Source organism: Plecotus auritus (assembly GCF_963455305.1).
Source record: "Plecotus auritus genome assembly, chromosome: 9".
NCBI lineage: Eukaryota > Metazoa > Chordata > Mammalia > Chiroptera > Vespertilionidae > Plecotus > Plecotus auritus.
The window spans coordinates 135,317,582-135,338,474 of record NC_137783.1 but is presented as its reverse complement, the minus strand read 5'-3'; the positions used below and the strand labels follow the sequence as shown (position 1 = coordinate 135,338,474).

The window sequence follows — 20,893 nt, the reverse complement described above, 5'->3', positions numbered from 1 at the left end:
GCCGAAACTGGTTTGGCTCAGTGGATAGAGCGTCGGCCTGCGGACTGAAGGGTCCTGGGTTCGATTCCGGTCAAGGGCATGTACCTTGGTTGCGGGCACATCCTCAGTGGAAGGTGTGCAGGAGGCAGCTGATCGATGTTTCTCTCTCATCGATGTTTCTAGCTCTCTATCCCTCTCCCTTCCTCTCTGTGAAATATCAATAAAATATATTTTTTTTAAAAAAGAAAAAACTAAGCATAGGATTTCATTCATATGTAGGGTATAAAACTGACACTCATGAACACAAACAGCAGTGTGGTAGTTGCCAGAGGGAAGGGGATGGGAGGAAAAGGGGGTCCTAATATAAGGTGACAGGAGAAGATTTTACTTTGGGTGGTAGATAGATGGTGCAATATACAGATCTTGTAACATAGAAACCCGCACCTGAAACCTTTGATCATGTTGACCAATGTCACCCCAATCAATTTAATAAATTAAAAAAAAGACATTTGCTTTGGAGATGTAATTGTTGGAGAAATTACTACAAGGAATTTGGAATTTGGTGGCCAGAAAGGTAAATATTTTATCCAGATAGATCTGAACTGTATGAAACTGTCTTACTGTTGATTCTATATAATTAAACTATGAATCCTATAGAGGACTTTGCCTTTCCTACAGCCTTTTTAAAGGCACTCTTGACCTCTTTGTTCCTCAGGCTGTAGACCAGAGGGTTCAGCATGGGGATGACCATGGTATAGAACACAGAGGCCACCTTGTCTGTGTCCATGGAATGACTGGAGCTGGGCTGTAAATACATGAAGATGACAGTCCCATAGAAGATGGAGACTGCAGTGAGGTGGGAAGCGCAGGTGGAAAAGGCCTTTTGGCGGCCCTCAGATGAGTGCATTCTCAGGATGGTGATAAATATCAACAGGTAGGAGAACAAGATGGTCAGGACAGAAAAGAGGACATTGAAACCAACCACCAAAAAAACAACCATCTCAGTGATATAGTTGTCTGAACATGAGAGAGCCAAAAGAGGAGGAGCATCGCAGAAAAAATGATCAATCACATTGGACTTACAGAAGGAGAGCCTGAACATGTCCCCAGTGTGGATGGAGGCATTCAGGAAACCACAGATGTAGGAGCCTATGACCAGGCGTGCACACACACCTGTCGTCATGGTGGTGGTGTAATGCAGGGGTTTGCACACTGCTGCGTAGCGGTCATAGGCCATGGAGGCCAAGAGAAAATTTTCTACAGTGATGAAAGCTGCAAAGAAAAAGAACTGGGTGGCACAAGCATTGTAGTTGATTATTTTTTCTCCTGTGAGGAATCCTGACATCACTTTGGGAGTGACAGCTGAGGAATAACCAAAGTCTACCAGGGAGAGATTACTGAGGAAAAAGTACATGGGTTTGTGGAGACGAGAGTCCAACAGGATCAGTTCAATCATCCCCAAGTTCCCAAGCAGAGTGATGATGTAGATGAGGGAAAAGACTATGAAGAGTGGGATCTGCAGTTTCGGGTCATCTGTTAGCCCCACAAGAATGAACTCAGTCACCTCGGTACTGTTTTCCATGAGGATCAATTGAGATTTATGTGGCTGCCCTGTAGCAATGAGAAAACAGAATCAGAATGACAAATGGAGATAAGACTCTGCTGAAATCAACCAGCATGTCCACTCTGTGGCTCACTTCACTATTGCAACAGCATGTTTCCAGTCTGTAGATCTAAAGCATGGCTATGACAATAAAATGCAGTTGTAAATTATTGATAGATCATAGAATATCCAGGTAGAAGGATTTAGAGATAATATATCCTAATCTCTTAACTTCATACAAGACTGAATTAAGATAAAGAGAAGAAAAGAAAGGGCATCTGCAATGTTATATGATTATAGTTGCTCATGGAAGGAGCACAGACTCCCAATTCAAAGTTTACAGAACAACCACAAATTATTCTTTATATTAAATTAGAATAACTTCATAAAATTAATGTGAAATTGAATTAATTTTACTTCAACTGGCCTTTTTTTTTTTGTCTTTTCCATTGTATCAACAACAGTGATATATGATAGGGAAAGAGTTAAAGAAAACATGTCCTTAGCCTAAAATGCTCTCAATATAGTACAGTATACAGAATGTGTAATTTATCAAATAATAAGAAGACTATAGAAATTCATGTGCAAGAAATAAAAACATCTAGAAAATAATAGTTTTTAACTTTCATTACACTAGTACTATTTTAAACTTCTGCATTCAGATGTCTCTGATCTGGGGACCATGTAAAAGCTATGTTAAAATATGAAAATCCCACCTCCACTATGTACATAATCAATGAACTTGGGCAATGTGCAACATTTTCCCTATCAAATTGGGTTGATCATGAAAACTGGAACTATGTAAGTTGTTAAATATTATGACTTAGACAGAGCGCTAGATCTACTTGGTATAAGAGAAGTGGGTAATATAAGATGGAACTTCCAGATAAGGGCAAAACCAACGTTTTGATAACATCACTCCTGCTACTTGCCATCACAGATAAAAACAATAACAATTTTTAGACATTATTGCTGATGTTATAAACTATGTAAGGAAATGTTTTGAAGCCTATATAAAAGCCTATCATGGAATCTCTATTTATTTTTTTAAATCAAGAATAATTTCAAAATGAAGTCTGATAATTTTATCTATTTAAAAATTTTAGCTATGTAATTTAGAGATTAAAAACCCTTAAAAGATTAATTATACTGCAGTACTAATATATTTGGTCCAATGATGCATTTCATTAAAAAATCTAGTTGAGTGGCTACTATAAGCAAGATACTGCCATATACACTGAAAATAAAAGGAAAAACAGTATTTTCTCTTTTGAAAATGGAGGCAGATGTAGAATAAAATCAATAGGAAAATATATAGTATATTTGGACATTTTTTCAAAAGCTAAGTGGGAGATGGGTAAATTTAGAGATAGGTAGGTATATAATTTTAAACATGGTGGTCTAGGAGAGACTCATCCATAAAAAGAAACTTTTGAGCAAATACCTAAAGGAAGCAGGGGAGCAGGCTTGAGCTTTGGGGAAGAATATTTAAGGCAGAAGGAATAGGAAATACAAGGTTGCTGGGGTTTGAACATGCCAAGATTGTTCAAGGACAGCAAGAAAACATTATGGCTGCAGTGCAAAGAGGAGATTAGGTCAGAGAGGTACAGTGGGGTGAAGTAAGAACTTAATAAATTACTTTTTAAGTTATTAGACTTTTATTCTGAGTGATATTGGAAAGCATTATAGGATTTGGACCATAGGTGACAAAATGGACTTCTTATTGAAAAGGATCACTATATTAGATCTGTCGATAATTAAATTTAGCAGGATAAGAATGAAAGGTGCTAGAAAATTAGGTCATTGTCATTCTATTGTCATTCTAGGTAAGAGATGATGATTTCTGGGACCAAAATGATAGGTGTGAGAGATAATGAAAAATTATCCACTTTGGGATATATTTCAAAAGGAGAGGTAACTTAATTTCCTGATATATTGAAAAAGGGGCATGAGAGATAGAGCGGGGTCAATGCAGTCTCCAATTTTTGTATAGCGATATACAGAATAGTGTAAGAGAAGCAGATGTTTGGGAAAAGGCTGCGGGGGGAGAGATAATTTCATCGAGTTTGAGATCCCTTTTGGATATTCATGTAGAAGTATTGCATAAACAATTAGATATGCAATCTGGAGTTTAGAGATGAGAACTGGCTACAACAGATTCATTAATTTGAACTATGTTGGTAACTTCTAATAGTTCAATGCACATATATGTAATATTAAATCCACAAGATTAAACAATACTACCAAAGGCAAGAGTTTAGACAGACAAAAATCAGAGTATTCTAATGTTACAGGGTCAAAAAGATGAGGAGATTGGTGATAAGGGGGATATAGGAAAGAAAGTTGCCAGCACTTGAGGTGGCCACAGGGAAGCTCCATCCAAGGACACAGACTTCATTTAGACCAAGCAGGTAAAAGGGACTTTCAGGAAAAACATTAAGAACGTGTTGGATTATGTTGATGACTGACTATAAATTCCAAAGAGCACAGCAAGATGATTTCAGGGGTTGAGCAGGAGTGGAAGCCAAGGTCAGTAAAAGGGATATACAGAGATGTGTAAGTATTATTTTGTTGGAGTTGAGGGCTTGTATAACAATCCTCAGCTTCATGCTAGTGACATAGTATTAACTATAATGATGAGATTAGTCCTATGGTTCTCAAGGTAAGGGTAGGGTTGGAAAGGTGATTAAATAGACGAAGGTCATGACAGAAGCATGGAGAATTCCGGGCAGAGCTCACTCCTGCTATTAGAGGTATGAGGGCTACTTACACAGAGCAGGGGAAGTAGGATATTCTCTTGGTTCCTTAAAAAAACAACAACAACAAAACAACAACAAAACAAAACAAAACAAAACGCCAATTTAAATCAATAGCACAGATACAGATTTCTCAAATTCTGGGGTAAATAACAATGTGCTAAGAATAATTTCAAAACTTTTTATCAACTTTCTTCTCTACATGTGAAATGTTAGATTTAGATTTTAATCCCACACCAAAAAAGAAAGTTAAAGTTTGTTTTGTCTTGAAAAGAAATTAAGAATTGTAATGGTTCTTTGAGGCATTTATTGATCTCTTATCATTTTTTGCTCCACAGATGGAATCTTCTTATGTCTAGTTGGTGCCCAGTAAAAACTAAAAAATGCAATCTTTCTGACAACATGCTCTCTGCCCCCAATGTAAATCTCATGTGTTCTTCACAGAATAACACAAATTCCAAAACTTTCTTGAAGTTCCCCCCAATCCTTTCTTTTTAAATACAATTATGTCATTATAATCAGTGGAATTTATCCCTTTGTTACTCTAAAAAAATTTTAATTTTGTTATTCTTTTGTGTGAGTGGAAGTCATGATTCATAATGACTCAAGCTGCAATAGATATTGAGCATTTGTATGCTCCCATCAACAAACTAGAGACTGTGCTACTTTACCTCAATTAATCCTCACACATGTGAGATATTATCCCCAATTCACAGGCATGGAAACTGAAGATTGCCTACATTTAGTTACTCGCTTAAGGCTGAAGAAAGTTGCAGAGCTGGAATTTGAAGCCAAGTTACTTTGAATCTAAATCTTGGCTCTTTATCAAGAAGAAATATTGCCTTAAACTTTTTACATTTAACCTAAACTGGGCACAACAAAGTAACTCATTTAGTTGACTGGTTGATTAACTGATTAAGTCAATCTCTCATTGGAAGTCAATATGAATAATTAAAAAGCCCAAAGTGGGAATCAAATGGTTGTGTGATTTTGTGGATCTTAGTTGAATAACAAGAACTGGATCCACAAATGTTTACAACCCACTTCAAACCTCAAAAATCCTCAAATAGTTAAAAAAGAACATAACTAGTAACACCAACTGGTAAGCCACATAAAGTGCTGGATGCTGTCCATGCCTTCATTCACTCCTTCAATACCAAGTCCCTATAGTGCACCAAGCTGTGTGCTGATTTCCAGGCCTGCTGAGATGCACAAGCAAGATACAGTCCCTGACCTCAGGATAATTAGTGGACTGAGACAGTTATATAAACTGATGAATATTATGAGCTAGTTCAATTTTCCATTCCCAAGAGAGAGCATTGTTTTCTCATTTGCTTAGACTGTGGAATGGTAGTTTATCTCATTTACACTGTAATCCACCAGTCAGCCCATGTAATAGTTAATAAATTGAGTGCCCAACCCCAGATAACTCTTTAATGGCAAAGTAGAACTTGAGATCAGATCTATTTCCATAATTAGTTAAGTCTTAAGTAATTTCACCGATCTTCATTTTAGTGCATTTTATGACTGATTCCTAAGACTGATTTTTCTCTGATTATTATTCTCCATTTCTTTTCTCTCTTTTTAAATATTATATTTGTTCCAAGATTACAAGAAAATTTTATATTGATACTCCATTTGATTTTCTCAGCAATTCTGGGATTAGTCAAAATAACTAATACTGTATCACCACACTCCCTGAAAGAGAAAACTGAAATTAAACTAATTTAAATCAGCTTACACTTAGCAGAGACTTAAATCCTTATGTGCTTTTCCTCTATGTCACATGATAAACATACATGTTCTAATAGGATCTCTACAATGTTGAGGCTATATGATGGCCAGAGGGAAGGGGATGGGGGCTGGGGAGAGGTGGGGGAAATGGGAGCATCTGTAATAGTGTCAACAAGAAAAGTAGTAAAGTTTGGCCCAGCTGGCATGGCTCAGTGGTTGAGCATAGATTTATGAACCAGGAGGTTATGGTTTGATTCCTAGTCAGGGCATATGCCTGGGTTTCAGGCTGGATCCCCATTGTGGAGTGTGCAGGAGGCTGCCATTCAATGATTCTCTCCCATCATTGATGTTTTCATCTCTTTTTCCCTCTCCCTTCCTCTCTGAAATAAAAAAATATATATATATTTTTAAAAAGAAAAGCAAAGTTTTAAAAAAGAAATATTCAAAACATTCAAGCACAATCTTTAAATAAATCAAAGGACAAATTACTTTTTGATGCATTTTCTTGATTACCTTCATCCATACAAATTTATGCAGACAGCAGACTTGATCTAGTAGATATATAGGTTTACCTTATTCCCTGAAAAATACATCATACAAGTTCAGCATCTTCATATATGAGTGAATCTTAAATCAGAAGTTCAGTCTGTGATAAAAGTAACATTCTTTTGGGATGTTCTTCATTAGTGTTTGGCCAAAGTGTTTAAAGTTCTCTAGAGGCAGGGAGAAACTGAAGGAAAAAAAAATGCTATTTTTCTTTGGAATCAGCTAACAAGAGGTCTAATCCTGAATCTGCTGCTCATTTTTCTTAGGTAAATCACTTCACCTGTTTGAGTCTTGATATGTTCATGTATAAAATGGAGATAATAAAAAGGCAGCTCAATAACACCCTCTCTGAATACTGCTGCTATGTAAGAAAGTAAGGACTTCCCTAAAATGCCTTACACTTGGGCAAGGGTGTCCATCATAATCACACTCATTATCACTATTATTTGCAGTTGTTTTCCTTTGACATTGCTTCTTGTTCTTAGAACTATCACAAGATCATTATGGGGGAAGGTCATTATGGCTACTACACCACTATTTAAAAATTAGATGAATAAATGAATGGCTAAAGGAGCTCTGGTTCTTAGGCTGCCAAATGGAGTTAAGTAGGTCTTGAAAGATTAAGGAATAAAAACCAGAAGGAAGTTATATAGTCATGGAACTCTCAGGGGACGATACCCTAAGAGAGTTACAAAACTCTTTATCTCACTTAACTGGGGAACAAGTGATTAATGTGTCTATGGGGATCCAGCTTTGATTGTTGAGGGATATCATGGGTTCATTTGCACTATTTGCAACTTTCTCTTTAATAATGAACAAAGCAAGCCACAGCATGACCTCCAGGGCTGCAATCAATATATATAAAAGCCAAGCAACCGAACAACCAGAACGACCAGAAAGAACGGTCACTATGACGTGCACTGCAGCTGGCCAACTGGCCCGATTGGAGATGGGGCCAGCTGGCCAACCTCCCACGCCTCCCCCCCGTAAGCCTGGCCCCCAATAGGTCCCCCACCCTGATTGGGGGCAGCCCCCAACTGGCCAGCCCTGACCCTGATAGGCCCCCCCTGATCGGGGGCAGAGCCAGTCAGCCAACCTCTCTAAACCCCTCCTCCCCCAGCTGGCTGGCCCCAATCGGGATGGGCCGGCCAGACCCCACCAGTGCACGAATTTGTGCACCGGGCCTCTAGTTTGACATAAATGTTGGAGGATGGAGATGAGGGCTATGCCATTAAACAAGACAACTGGAGTCCAAGAATTAGTGCTTCATTTAATTTATTGTAAATATTTGTACCACTGAGAAGAAATATCAATTCGTTCAACTCTTGATCAATCCCAAAAATGTTTAAGCCATAATAATGAGTCCTGAGAATACACACACACACACACACACACACACACACACACACACACACACACAACAACAACAACAACAACAACAACGAAACCCAGAATTTTTGTATTCAGGGTGCTTAAGTCTAATAGAGAGGACAGACACTAAACAACTAAACAGCTGAATGAGTGACGGGGGATATTGGGGGACGAAGCACTGAATGAGTGACAGGGGATATTGGGGGACGAAGCACTGAATGAGTGACGGGGGACATAGGGGACGAGAAGTACATGATTCCATGCAGAACAAAATGCCTTGTGTATGTTTATGTATAGAACTAGTGCCCAGTGCGTGGACTCATGCACATTGAAAGGAAATTAATTAGAAGGTGGCCGGTGGGGCAGGACTGGGCAAGAAAGGCCAGACATGCCCTGGAGCCAACCTCCCACGGTCTCTCCCCAGCTGGCCACACCTGAATTAGAGGGGTGGATGTTGTAGTAGATTGCAGATAAGTATGAAGTTTAACATCCTATATACTCACTATTTTCATTTGCTTCTAACCCAAATTCCTTCCACTCTATTTCTTCTATACGTTCCCCCAATTTTTCACACAATATTTCTCTTCTAGGTAGTGGCCAGTCCAGCTATTCCAAGTAAGAATTCATTTATTTCCTGAGTCATGTTTCAGGGTGGTAGTGAGAGAAGTAATGAGAAACTATCCAATTCTAGATATATTTCTGGATTTTCTTATATCAAATATGGAACATTAGAGAAAGAAGGAATATTGATGACTTCTGGTGTAGTGATGTAAGCCATGGTGTAGAAGAAATAGATGTATGGGAAAGAACAACAGAGACCATTGCTGGTTAGTCATGAGGAGTTTGAGATTCCTTTTGGCCTTCCAAGTAGAAAGGTTGCATAAACAATTGGACTCACTGCATCAGATTATATTAACTAATTCTCTGAGATGAGTGTGATTAGTAGGCTTAAACTTCTACAGACCACTTGTCCTCAGTTATTTCTGTGAAATAAAAATAATAATGGTAATAATCACCAAACAATAATATTAGTAATGATAGCTCATATTTACTAAGTTTTAATATGAGCTAGGCATTAGGTTGTAAGAATTATGTCAGGTAACCTCTACAAACCTTATCAAAAACATTACTATTATGATTGCCACTTTATAGGTGGGAATTCTAATACTAAGAGATTTTAGTAATTTCCCTAGTGTTGCATCACCTGAAAATGATAAAACAATATTTAAAACTGGGAAGTCTGATGGCAAGAAGCCGCAGCCTAAGCTTCATAATAAACTACCCTTCTGATTAAATAAAGTAATTATACAATAGCAAGCACTCAATAGGTCAAAGTGATGACTAGTATTTTGTCTAAGTACTGCCTTTGTGCATTCATACTTTGTGCTAGTCAACAGTCAAATATTTCTTTTCAGTATCAGAATTTATTTCCATCTTTGCAGGGTTGTTTTTTTTCCAGCATCCCTGCTGATATGAAGGCTCAAAATTCTCTTAGAGAACAAGATTTTTTAATTCCTAAGAAGATATAGCATCTCTCCAGTATGCTCTGCAAAGCTCAAACCTCTGGATTGGTGTCCTTTATCCTCTGTGCCCTTACGTGCTCATCAAATTTTGAAAGGAAGTTCCTGAACAACCACAATGAGAAAGGTTAAGAACCACAGCTTGGGTGATTATGGCTAAAGCCTGGCTGCTCTATTTATGACAATCTGGGATTTAGTGCCTTCCTTCCTAGTTTGTATTTAATGCCAGGTACCACCTAGATTCCCTTTCTATCAAAGCTCTGTGGGACACTGGCATCATTTTATAAGTCCTAAAAATAATTCTGTGATATCAAAAACTTTTTAAAGTTTGGAAACAATGTTTAAGACATCCTAGAGTCAAATGCCCATTAGCCGATTAAAGATGCTGGGAAGTATTGCAGTAGAGAAAGCTGTTTAACTGTAAATTGCTCAAGGAAACGCTTTTTCCTTTGTAAACCTATGAACTCCCCACAGCATTAGTGTTTGGGGAAAAGAATTTCCTAGTAGACAGAAGTTTGTAATCCATGAAATTCCAAATGTACCTCCTCCCTGTCCCCCCCCACCCCCCTCCCCACCCCCCAGGAGCAATGCCTTTCAGAGTTACACAGTTCATGCCAACTTTCAGGAGATCATTTATAATTTTCTCAATTTCATGATTCTTTCTCTTAGCCTGAGCAGTCTATGAGAACACTTTGTCATGCTTACCTTCCAAATACCTTCAAAATGTCTGAAATGCATCAGTTATTAGTAAATACTTTGTGAATAAATGAATAACTCAGAACCTATTGTTTGTTTCATTAGTGGAGAATAGAGTAACCAACCATTCCCATTTACCCAGGACTGAGAGATTTCCTGGTACTTGGGACTTTTGGTGCTAAATCCAGAAAGTCCCAGGCAAATTGGGGCAAGGTATTCATGCTAGGTGGTGGTGATTCTTTTTTGTTGATTTTTTGGTTTTAGTTATTTTTTATTGTTGTTAATCCTCACTGGAGGATATTTTTCCATTGATTTTTTTTTAGAGAAAGTGGAAGGGAGGGGGAGAAACAGAGAGAGATACATTGATATGAGAGAGACACACGGATTGGTTGCCTTCCGCAGGGCTGGGGTGGAGCCTGCAACAGTGGTGCATGCCCTTGACCAGAATTGAACCCTGGACCCTTCAGTTTGTAGGCTGACACTCTATCCACTGTGCCAAACTGGTTAGGGCATTTTTAGTTATCTTATATGTGCACTCTTTCTGTGTTGGGAACTGAGTTAAACACTGGTGATGAATTATTTTGTTTTAATCCTCATAACAATGCCAGGAAATAGGTACTTTTTGTCTCCATTTCAATGATGAGGAAATTAAGACAAAGGTTCCATGCTTTGCTCAAGAAGACACAGCCTTAACCCCCATCTGGCTCTAGAGCCTACGCCCTTAACCACTTGTTTTGTGCCTTCCAAAATGAATTCTGCAGGGACAGCAAAGAGAATAGGGTCATGAAATTCATCTTTGAAAATAAGCACTCAGTAATTCATGTGGAAAATAATGTGGGCAAGCATAATCCACTCCCTGCTGAGTGAGAGAGAGCCAGAGAGAGAAAGAAACCTGGAAAGCCATAATCTTAACATTAATCCAAGAGGTGAGTGACTTTGAATATGAGCTTTTAATATGTTATAAACAGACCAAGCAAGCTGAGAGCTACTTTCAGCTGAGTTATGAAATGCAATCACATGGACAGGTGGCCTACATTTTAGTTTCATACTTAGTGAAAAGTTTTTTTTATTTTAATCTAAGTGAGAATGCCACTCCACCAACCATGTTTGGGAAAGGCAGCTGGAGTCCTAGAGATGCTGCAAAGAAGAACTATCTGATGTTGTGAAGTGGGAGATAGAAAACCTGGGTTTAGCCTCTGCACTGCCACTCTCTAGTAATATGACTTGGAAAGAGCTATGTAAGGTTTTTGTGCCTCAGTTTCCTCACCTGAGAAATAGAAGGTGGAGGAGAGCAATCAAGATACAGTAGAAGGCATGGGAGAGCCAGAAAATAGAATAAAGTCCTGGTTCTACCACTTAGCACCTGTGTATCTGAGCCTCAGTTTCACCATCTGTAAAATATGAAACTTAACTCATCCCTCACAGTTTTATCATGAATTTTAAAGAAATAATGTACATTATGATATAGCAAACATATCTGGCATGATAAAGGTACTCAATAATATTATAATTCCCATTCGTTGAATGTTTAATCGTTCATTCACTCAGTGAGAATCATTGAGCACCTACTATGTTCCAGGAAGTGATAGTTACCTTGGGTGAGGAGACTCCCTTCAGCGGAAGGCAATTCCTGGAGGAAGTTCAGCTATGAGGTCCAGGCAGCTCATGGCATCCACTGCGGGAAACATTATTATTGACATATGAAATTGAAATTGAAGAAGGAGAGTGTTAAGATTAGCTAACAGGAAACCTAAAGAAAAGAGATTGCTGCAATTAACTTGATAGGCAATACATTGGCTCTCCAGCTGTGAACAGGCCAACATGTCATTCAGGTATAAAGTGATCATTATTTGAGGAGAGAATGAGTAAAGTGTTTATAAAAACAAAGGGTGACTCTATCAAAAATATCCAGGGAGAAGCAAGCACGAAATGGGTTGTGGCCAGCAGCCAGGGCAGCTGTGGGGTGTGTGGTATGGTCTGCAGTGGTGGAATACGGCACATGATCTGCTGGGCCACTTCCTGGATGAAAGACCCTCAGAGGCCACTTCCCCTCCCCAAGCCTCAACTTCCTTGTCTGTAACAAGCAACGGTGGAACAAACATAGCCCTAAGATCTCTCTCATTTCTATGTACCAATAATTCCAGGTCTTTATCAGCATTGTTAGCAAGAAAAAATGATTATAAAATGGATGACTTGGTAATGACTTCCCTTTCTGCTGGTAAGATAAATTTTGTGACAATGCTTTTCCTGCATTATTAATTTTCATACAAATTTGCTAGTTGAAATCCTTACAGATGCCTCTTGTGTTATTGAGAGTTTTTAAATCCTATTGTTTTAGCATTTTACATGTCACTCTATTTTTCAATTTTTTAGAGGACAGGGACTTATCACTTGTTCACTACACAGTTCTTGAAGGAGTAACTCTCATGTAGTAGATAAATCAGTTACATTTTATTACAGAGACCAACTCAGGCTAATGTAAAGAAAAAAAACAGGAGGTAATTGAAAGGATATCAGTAGGTTCACAGAATCAAAGGGAAACTGGGCAAAAGGTAAGAACCCAGGGCATTCCAGAGGGTGAAGAAGCAGAAGTCAGCAGCAAAGAAACTATCAGGATGGCCCAACCAGAATCCAATCTCTGAGACAAATGAGCTCCAAGTCCTCATGTTGTCATTGCTTCAGATTCAAACCTGGGGAAGTGAGAACTTGTTATTGGCATAGCTTATGACTCATGCCTGCCCCTCTATGTCCCTCTACCCATTTCTCTAGAGGGTGCAGGAAAGAAAAGGCTCTCCTTGCCTGAGTTTCCATAGACTTAGGTGGGCATGTGGAGTTATTCTTCCACCTACACAATGATTAGGAGATCATTCTCCAAAGAAGTCAATGTTTTGAAGAAGGAAAATGGATTCTGGATACAGTATCTGCTACAACTGCTGCTCAAATAACTTTTTAGGAAGATATGTGCTCACACATAAAATGCTGAACAATTTGGCTGAAGCAACAAATACTTTACCTTAACATAGGCACGTAAGCAAAATTGTTCCAAATGTTCTTCTACAGCAGATGGGATTCCACTCTTAGCTCTGGCATCTGCACGATGCCCAGACTTTCCCAGTGGAGTTTGAATCTGCAGTTTAAATTTGAAAAATCTTAATCCTCTACCAGTTGGGTACCAATTTATAGCATTTTAAACATATTTTCCATTATTTCTTTTCATGAATATTATACTCCAGATGAACAGAACACTGTTTGCCTAGTATATCTGCATAGCTCCCTTCCTATTTCACTAAACCTATTTTTTTTTTTTGTCCAGACAATGTTATCTTCTATATTTCCCCATCCTGGTATCTATTCTTTCTCTATTCTATCATAGCATTTTATATGTATCTCAGGTTGGTTTTTATCATTTTCTGCATGGAATTAAAGTTATTTATATGTAGATGCTATCTCTAGTTTATACTATAAATTTCTTAAATATAGAAGCTCTGTTGAATATATCTTTTTTAAACATTTCAATTGTGATATATATGTACATATGTATATGCATAAAACATCTAGCTTGAATTTATTAATAATTACAAAGCAAACACCAATATATAATTTATCCACCATCCCAGTCAAGAACAGAGCAGAGGCCTCTGTACATGCCCATTCCCATACATTCTGTTTACATCAATTGTGGTTTTCTTTATTTTTACACAACAATAGAAGGTGACGAAAGACTTGGGAACCCCCCCCCCCCCGCCCTCCACAAAGGTGTGTTTAATTTCACCAGTAGTCATGGAAATGCAAGTTAAGACAATATTAACACTAATGTCTCTCCAAATTGGCATAATTTAAAAGCCTAGTAATAGCAAGTGTTGACAGTGGGAACTCTCACACACTGTTGATGGGAGTATAAATTGGTACAACCACTGTGGAAAATAGTGACACATTATATGGTAAAGCTGAAAAAATATATAACCTATGATTTAGCTATTCCATTACTGGGCTCTTTCTACATTCTCTCTTCAAAGCCTGGATCAACTTGGACTAGAAGCTAGGTCTCCTTTCTTGAAATTCTGGGCTCTTTCTACAATTCTCTCTTCAAAGCCTGGCTCAGCTTCCACCAGGGAGCTTTCCCTGCCCACAAGATTCTTTCTCATCTCTGAAGAGTTCTAATTATTATTTCTATCTTACTCCCTTGAGACTGGCCACATATGCCTTGAATTGCTATCTATCTTGATGTATGTGCTCTTTTTCATTGCACTGCCTGCATGCTGCTCCTGAAGCAAGAACAGTGTCATGCAGCACCTGGTTCCTTCACAGATCTCACACCCTATCTCTCCTGCAGCTTGTGCCCACTAACCACTGTATGGAGCTTGGCTATCTCTGTGAACTGCAGCATTCAAAGAGCCAACACTAACTACCAAGGCTAAACCAAATGTGCCCTGGTCCATTTGTGTTCCATAGAGTATGGGAAAAATTGCTGCTGACAGAGTTATTGAACACTGAGTCATTAATCTCCAAGTACATTACATCAGTCACCATATATGCAGGAGGATTTACTTTGTTGAAGAAAGAATTACATCTTATAGTCTTACATTTGTATTCTCCAGAGCGCCTTTCCACACAGCAGGCACTTACCATGAAAGAGTATCTGTAAATGATTCATATATCAAATAAGTCCTCTTTGAAATTTACTATAATATAAGGCTACTTTTCTCAGAGAATTGGGCAAAGAAGGCAAGACTGGCTCCTCTTGTTAACAGTAGGCAGTAAAGTTAACATCTCAAAGCTTTGGTTTCCTCAACTGCAAAATTAAAGCACAAAAATCTGTCTCATGGTGAACAAATAAGGATAAAAATGCAAAAATGTCTTTTGACACATCAAGAAATTTCTGGAATTTACAAGATGAGTAAGAAGCAAGTAAGATTTGGTTGTCTGTGAGTTTAAGCAAGTTAAATTGTGGGAATCATGGTTTTCTATTTTAAAATGAGAGGGTTGGTTTAGATTATTTTTTAAAACTCTTTGAGGGCTAAAGAGTTATGATTCTGTAATGCTAGCCTCAATTGTCAAGAACTCCTAATATTTTATTTTTCCTTTTCCTATACATAAAGCTAAACAAATCATCTAATGCACAAAGGGAGCCTCCTATTTGGATTAATGTGTTTTCACATTCTGTTTCAAACATTTTAGAAAGGGGGTTCCTACGCTTTTACTGCATTATCTTGATCTACAGGCCTTACTCACATTGTCTCTCACTCATCAGACCATTCCTGCAGGGAGAGGGTGGTGTCGTTAATAGCCAAATGGGCATTTGGCTTCCATTTGACAGATTACCCATGTGGAAGTGAAAAAGCTCCTCACAGGAATGTGTATTCTGGCAACAAGACATCTCCTTTTGCGTAGCTTCTATAAATGGATTCTCATGTAGTGACAGCTTGAAATTTGTCTGCTGTGGACTGGGAGTTTGGAGGAAAGAAAGTTAAACCATGGATGAAAATAAAGGCTTGGATTTGGACAGGGTGGAGAGAGTGAGAGTCCTCGAAAGTGGTAAGTACAGGGACAGATACATGAGAGCTATTCCAGTAATCTCAGCTGTATCAAATACACATTAATTATGACAAAACTTCTTCATATACTTTATTAAATGTATCTTCACAGTTCGCCCTGTATGTTGTGTTCAAAGAAATGAAATGACTCTTTGGGGTCACACAACTGATATGAAGAATAAGGATTTTCATCCAGTTTTTATATCAGAGCTAGTACTCTTTTATACCCATTTGCAGTTAACTGTTACACTGTGGGATGACTTCAATAGAAAATTGAAATATATAGGCATTAAGCCTTTTACTCTCAGAAGATCCACATATATTTTTGCCTTAACTGGAAAAGGCAGAAAGAAACATGCCCAGAAACACACTTTACCATGTAATGTCACAATTACAATATACAAACTATAGACTTTAGTTTCTTATAGTGACCTAATGGCTTAGTGCTGAAGAAAGTTCTTGTTTGGGCTGAAGACAGAAAGAAATTGAGGAGGAAGGAAGAGGAGGAGGAGAAGGGAATAGAGGAAGTAGAAAAGGAGGAACAGGAGGAAGAGGAAAAGGAGGCAATTCTATCAACCAAATAGGAAAAGAAACTAAGCTAAGACTAGAATGCACTCAGTGCTTGAATAGCAAATCTCCAAATTTGGGTACCTTAGCTTTGTAACTTCTGTAAGTCACTGAGAAGGACTTCTACATGAAGTGGGTCCTGACCTTTCAAGGCTGTTCTATGTGTGTTGCTGGATAGGCTCCATTGTTAAAAGGGGAAGCAGGAAAATGGATGAGGCAGATCTAGGTTGTCATGGCCTGGGATCCAGGAGAAACTCCTGATCTCTTAGGAGACGGTGGCCTTATGCTGGAAAAATCTTCTCCTACAAACCAGCCTCACGTTCCAAAATTCTTTCTTTGCTCCTTTCTCTACAAGACTCATGATCAACCCTTCTTAGACAGACACTGTCCTGTGCATAATAGAATTTGATCATCTCAAAACTAATTTTCTTGATTTAGCACATCAAGATTTCTGTTTTTCACATTTAAAATATCCATTTTTGTGTGTGTGTTATCTTGAAATCATGAAATATGGGATGACTTAGACTAATTGTAGCTATAAACGCCATCAAGCAGTTGATATGTGAGAAGTTAAATTAATCTCCACTCCCTTCCCTTGCACACATATTCACTCACACCCTCTAGCACATGAAATAAGACCTGCTGGTAGACTTGCGTTGTGCGTCATAATGCCTTTCCTATCTTAAGAATGCAATTTCCGCAGGCTTTTTTATTCTCAGAGCATCTAATTACAGAACATCAGAAAGCAACAGGGATCCAGAGGTGAACTGATTATTGAAAAATCAGAGGCAAAGAGGGCACAGAGAGTTATTATGTGTCTTTTCAATAGATTCACCAAACTTAAGGGTGCTGAGAAAGGCAAGCATTTAATTCAGAAGACAAATATCCTCTTTTATAACTCTTGTGGGAAATTGCTTCTTTTTTTTTTTCCAAACCTTCTCTGCAAGTTTTGGTAATGATGTTAGAAAAAGGCCAAAAGCATAGAACAGAATGCAGCTCTTTAAAGAAAGATATGTTTATTCAGGTTAAAGTTTAAACAATTTATCTGCCGAAACTGTCACATACACAAGGTAACTTATTGTTTTCTACCAAGGCTGTCCCAATACTTCAATGGAAGGAGATAAAGAATATGACACACAACTGGTGAGCGAGAGTGACCTATGAGTGGGCACAGAAGGTGGGGGGTTGGAAGGATTTAATACTGGGTCACCTGACTCTTGGTCCACTGCTCTCTAAGACATTACAACCTTCTCTAAGACATTATTAAAAATGCTGAAACATTTTTTCAGCATTTACTTTGCAATCCATGGACCAAAGAAATGGAAAGCAACACACTGTTCATTCAGTTGAAAAATATTATTCAGGGACAATGTGATCCTGACACCAAATTTTAATTGTGAGTGGAAATTTCTTCCCATTAAAAATGGGAAGGGGAAATTCAGTGCATTCAGCTTGTTTTTATCTTTTGCTTTAAACCATGTCAAGAAACAAATGCAAGAAGGATGTAAATGTCCCATGCTGCCATTCACCAAAAATAAAATTATCTTCCTGAGTGAGACATTTCAAAGTGCTGCTTTTACATCTCCTAATAGCAGAAGTAACCACTGTTTCTGATAAAGAAAAAACTGAAATCTGTTAAACCTCAAAAGTCATGAAGGGCCTTAGCCAGTTTGGCTCAGTGGATAAAGCGTCGGCCTGGGGACTGAAGGGTCCCGGGTTCGATTCTGGCCAAGGGCACATGCCGGTGTTGCAGGCACAATCCCCAGTAGAGGGCGTGCAAGAGGCAGCTGATTAATGGTTCTCTCTCATCAATGATGTTTCTATCTCTACCTCTCCCTTCCTCTCTGAAATCAATAAAGAAATATATTTTTTAAAAAAAGTCATGAAGGCATTTAGGTCTGATATTTTAGGTATCTGCCTATTTCCTTCTCACACCTAAAGATTGGGAGTAAAGTATTTTCCAGAGAGCATTTTTCACTTCTTTGTTTCGAAGGCTGTAGATCAAGGGGTTCAGCATGGGAATCACCACCGTATAGAACACAGATGCTGTTTTGTTCATGTCCGTGGACTGGCTGGAACTGGGCTGTAAGTACACAAAGATGATTGAGCCATAGAATATGGACACTGCCGTGAGATGGGACGCACAGGTAGAGAAGGCTTTCTTCCTTCCTTCAGCAGAATGTATCCTCTGAATAGTGATGTATATGAAGAGGTAAGAGATGAGGGTGACCAGGAAGGTGAAAAAGACATTAAAGCCAACAACACAGAAGACAACCAATGTACTGATGTGTGTGTCGGAGCATGAAAGAGCTAGGAGTGGGGGAATGTCACAGAAAAAGTGATTAATTTCATTAGAACCACAGAAGGAGAGTCTGAAGGTATTTGCCGTGTGAATGGAAGCATTGAGGAAGCCACAGACATAGGAGCTGATTGTCAGGAGGGCACACACACCTGTGGTCATGGTGCTGGTATAATGAAGAGGCCTGCAGATTGCTGCATGGTGGTCATAAGCCATGGAGGCCAGGAGGTAAGCCTCGACAGTGGCAAAACCCACAAACAAAAATAACTGAGCAGCACAGCCATTGTAGGAGATGACTTTGTTCCCTGACTGCAATGCAGCCACCATCTTTGGAGCTACAGCTGATGAGTAACCCAGGTCTACAAAGGACAGGTTGCTGAGGAAGAAGTACATTGGAGTGTGAAGGTGGGAGTCTGAGTGGATTATCACCATGATCCCCCAATTCCCAACCAGAGTGATGAGGTAGATGAACAAAAATACCAGGAGGAGGGGAACCTGAAGTTTGGGGTCATCTGTTAATCCCAAGAGGATGAACATTGTCACTTCTGTGCTATTCTCCATTGAGGTCAACTTGAGTTTACCCTGGCAATTAAAGAAGAGAAGCCAATGAAACTCAGATGTACAAGAGGAATTTGGGGGTGTTATTGTCAGGAATGGGGAGAAATCCCCCCTCTGCCCTTCTTCAGTTTCTACAAACTGGACTAATAATAAAATAATAACATTGATGCAAGACTAGATTAAATAGGAGAAAAACCAATTTAATATGTGCACACAGGAGAATCACAATATGATGCTCAGATCATAAAATGAGGCTCAAAGAAATGATCAAACTAGGTACCTTTTTGTACTTTTTTAGACAAAGAGACAATAAATTTATGAGAAATTGACAGGACAAAGTCAGTGCTCACTAGAAGGAATCTAAGCAAGGTTGGTCTTGGGTAGTAAAGGTTATGAAGTGTGTTTATACAGACTTTTTCAACTCTGACTCAGGTTTTTTTTTTAGTATAATAAATGTTTTATATATTTATTTGTATATAAATAATATTATGCATAAACAACTATTACCTTTTTGTTTGTGAAGATAGATTCTCCAAGTATTTTTTGTTTTATTTTCCAAAGGCCAGTCATATTTTAAAAATAGGAGAATGATGGCTCAACTAGAATCTTAATAAGATTGCAAGTAATCAGAAGCCTAAACTAACCAGAATTGTTAATAATGCACATATAAGGAATGATAAATGATTAGAAAATAATAAGTTATTCTTTTAAGAATGCATTATATCAACACTGACAACATTTAGCTCATTTTTATACCTTCTAAAAAATCCATACCAACCCTTGCTGATTTGGTTCAGTAGATAGAGCATCAGCTTGTGGACTGAAGGGTCTCGGGTTCGATTTTGGTCAAGGGCATGCACCTCGGTTGCAAACTCGACCCCCAGCCTTGGTTGGGGCACGTGTGGGAGACAACCAATCAATGTGTCTCTCTCACGTAGATCTTTTTCTCTCTCTCTTCCCTCCCTTCCACTCTCTAAATATCAATGGAAAAATATCCTAAAGTGAGGGTTAAAAACACACACACAATATCAATAAAATGGGACAAACCCCAGATATAAAGCCAGAACACCTATCTTTAAAGCTCAACTGAACTTCAACGAGCCTTAATCTGCACTCTGGATTTTTTTTTTTTTTTAAGTGTTGTGATCAGGTTGTCTCTCAGCCCTCAGGAATGGAGAGGTCACCTATCACACAGAGATTTATCTCCTGCATTTAGAGAGACAGAGAGCTCCTCCCATTCTTGCTGCTTCTCAAATCACTTTAGTTTGAAATAATCAATATGCCATTGTGGGATATCTTGGGGCATCCTGCCGTGGGCCCTTACAATATAAAAATAGAAAACTAATATATATTGAGAATGTACGATGTGTAAGGTACACACCAGACCTTTTCATTATATAATGCTGTTAGATCGATGCTATTGTGCCCATTTTATAGATGAGAAAGTTAAGGCTTTGAGAGCTTAATATTGACCAAAATAACCTAATTGTTAGAGGTCAGACTCAAGTTCACATCTTTATATTTTGAAATCCAAAGCCCATGCACAGTTTGAGTTTTTATACCTGTTTACATCATATAAAATAAATTATGATGTGTCTGGTAGCATCATTTTTAAGATTTTTTAAAATTTAATATCTCTATATATAAAAGCCTAAGTGACTGGTCGAATGTTTGACTGGACAACTGGTAGCTATGATGTGCACTGACCACCAGAGGGCAGATGCTCAACA

General features: G+C 38.4%; 2 protein-coding genes across 2 annotated transcripts; both read right to left on the bottom strand.

Annotated features, from left to right (window-relative positions):
- Positions 1-616: 616 nt before the first annotated feature.
- LOC308258007 (olfactory receptor 5B12) lies at positions 617-1,561 on the bottom strand (the record flags this gene model as incomplete). Its single annotated transcript, XM_080688237.1, has 1 exon — positions 617-1,561. One exon carries the CDS (start codon positions 1,559-1,561, stop codon positions 617-619), a length of 945 nt encoding a protein of 314 aa, XP_080544363.1.
- Positions 1,562-18,224: 16,663 nt separating this feature from the next.
- Positions 18,225-19,166, bottom strand: OR5B21 (olfactory receptor family 5 subfamily B member 21; the record flags this gene model as incomplete). The annotated part of the gene is made up of 1 exon (XM_080688247.1): positions 18,225-19,166. The coding sequence occupies one exon, from the start codon at positions 19,164-19,166 to the stop codon at positions 18,225-18,227; it is 942 nt and encodes a 313-aa protein (XP_080544373.1).
- Positions 19,167-20,893: the final 1,727 nt, after the last annotated feature.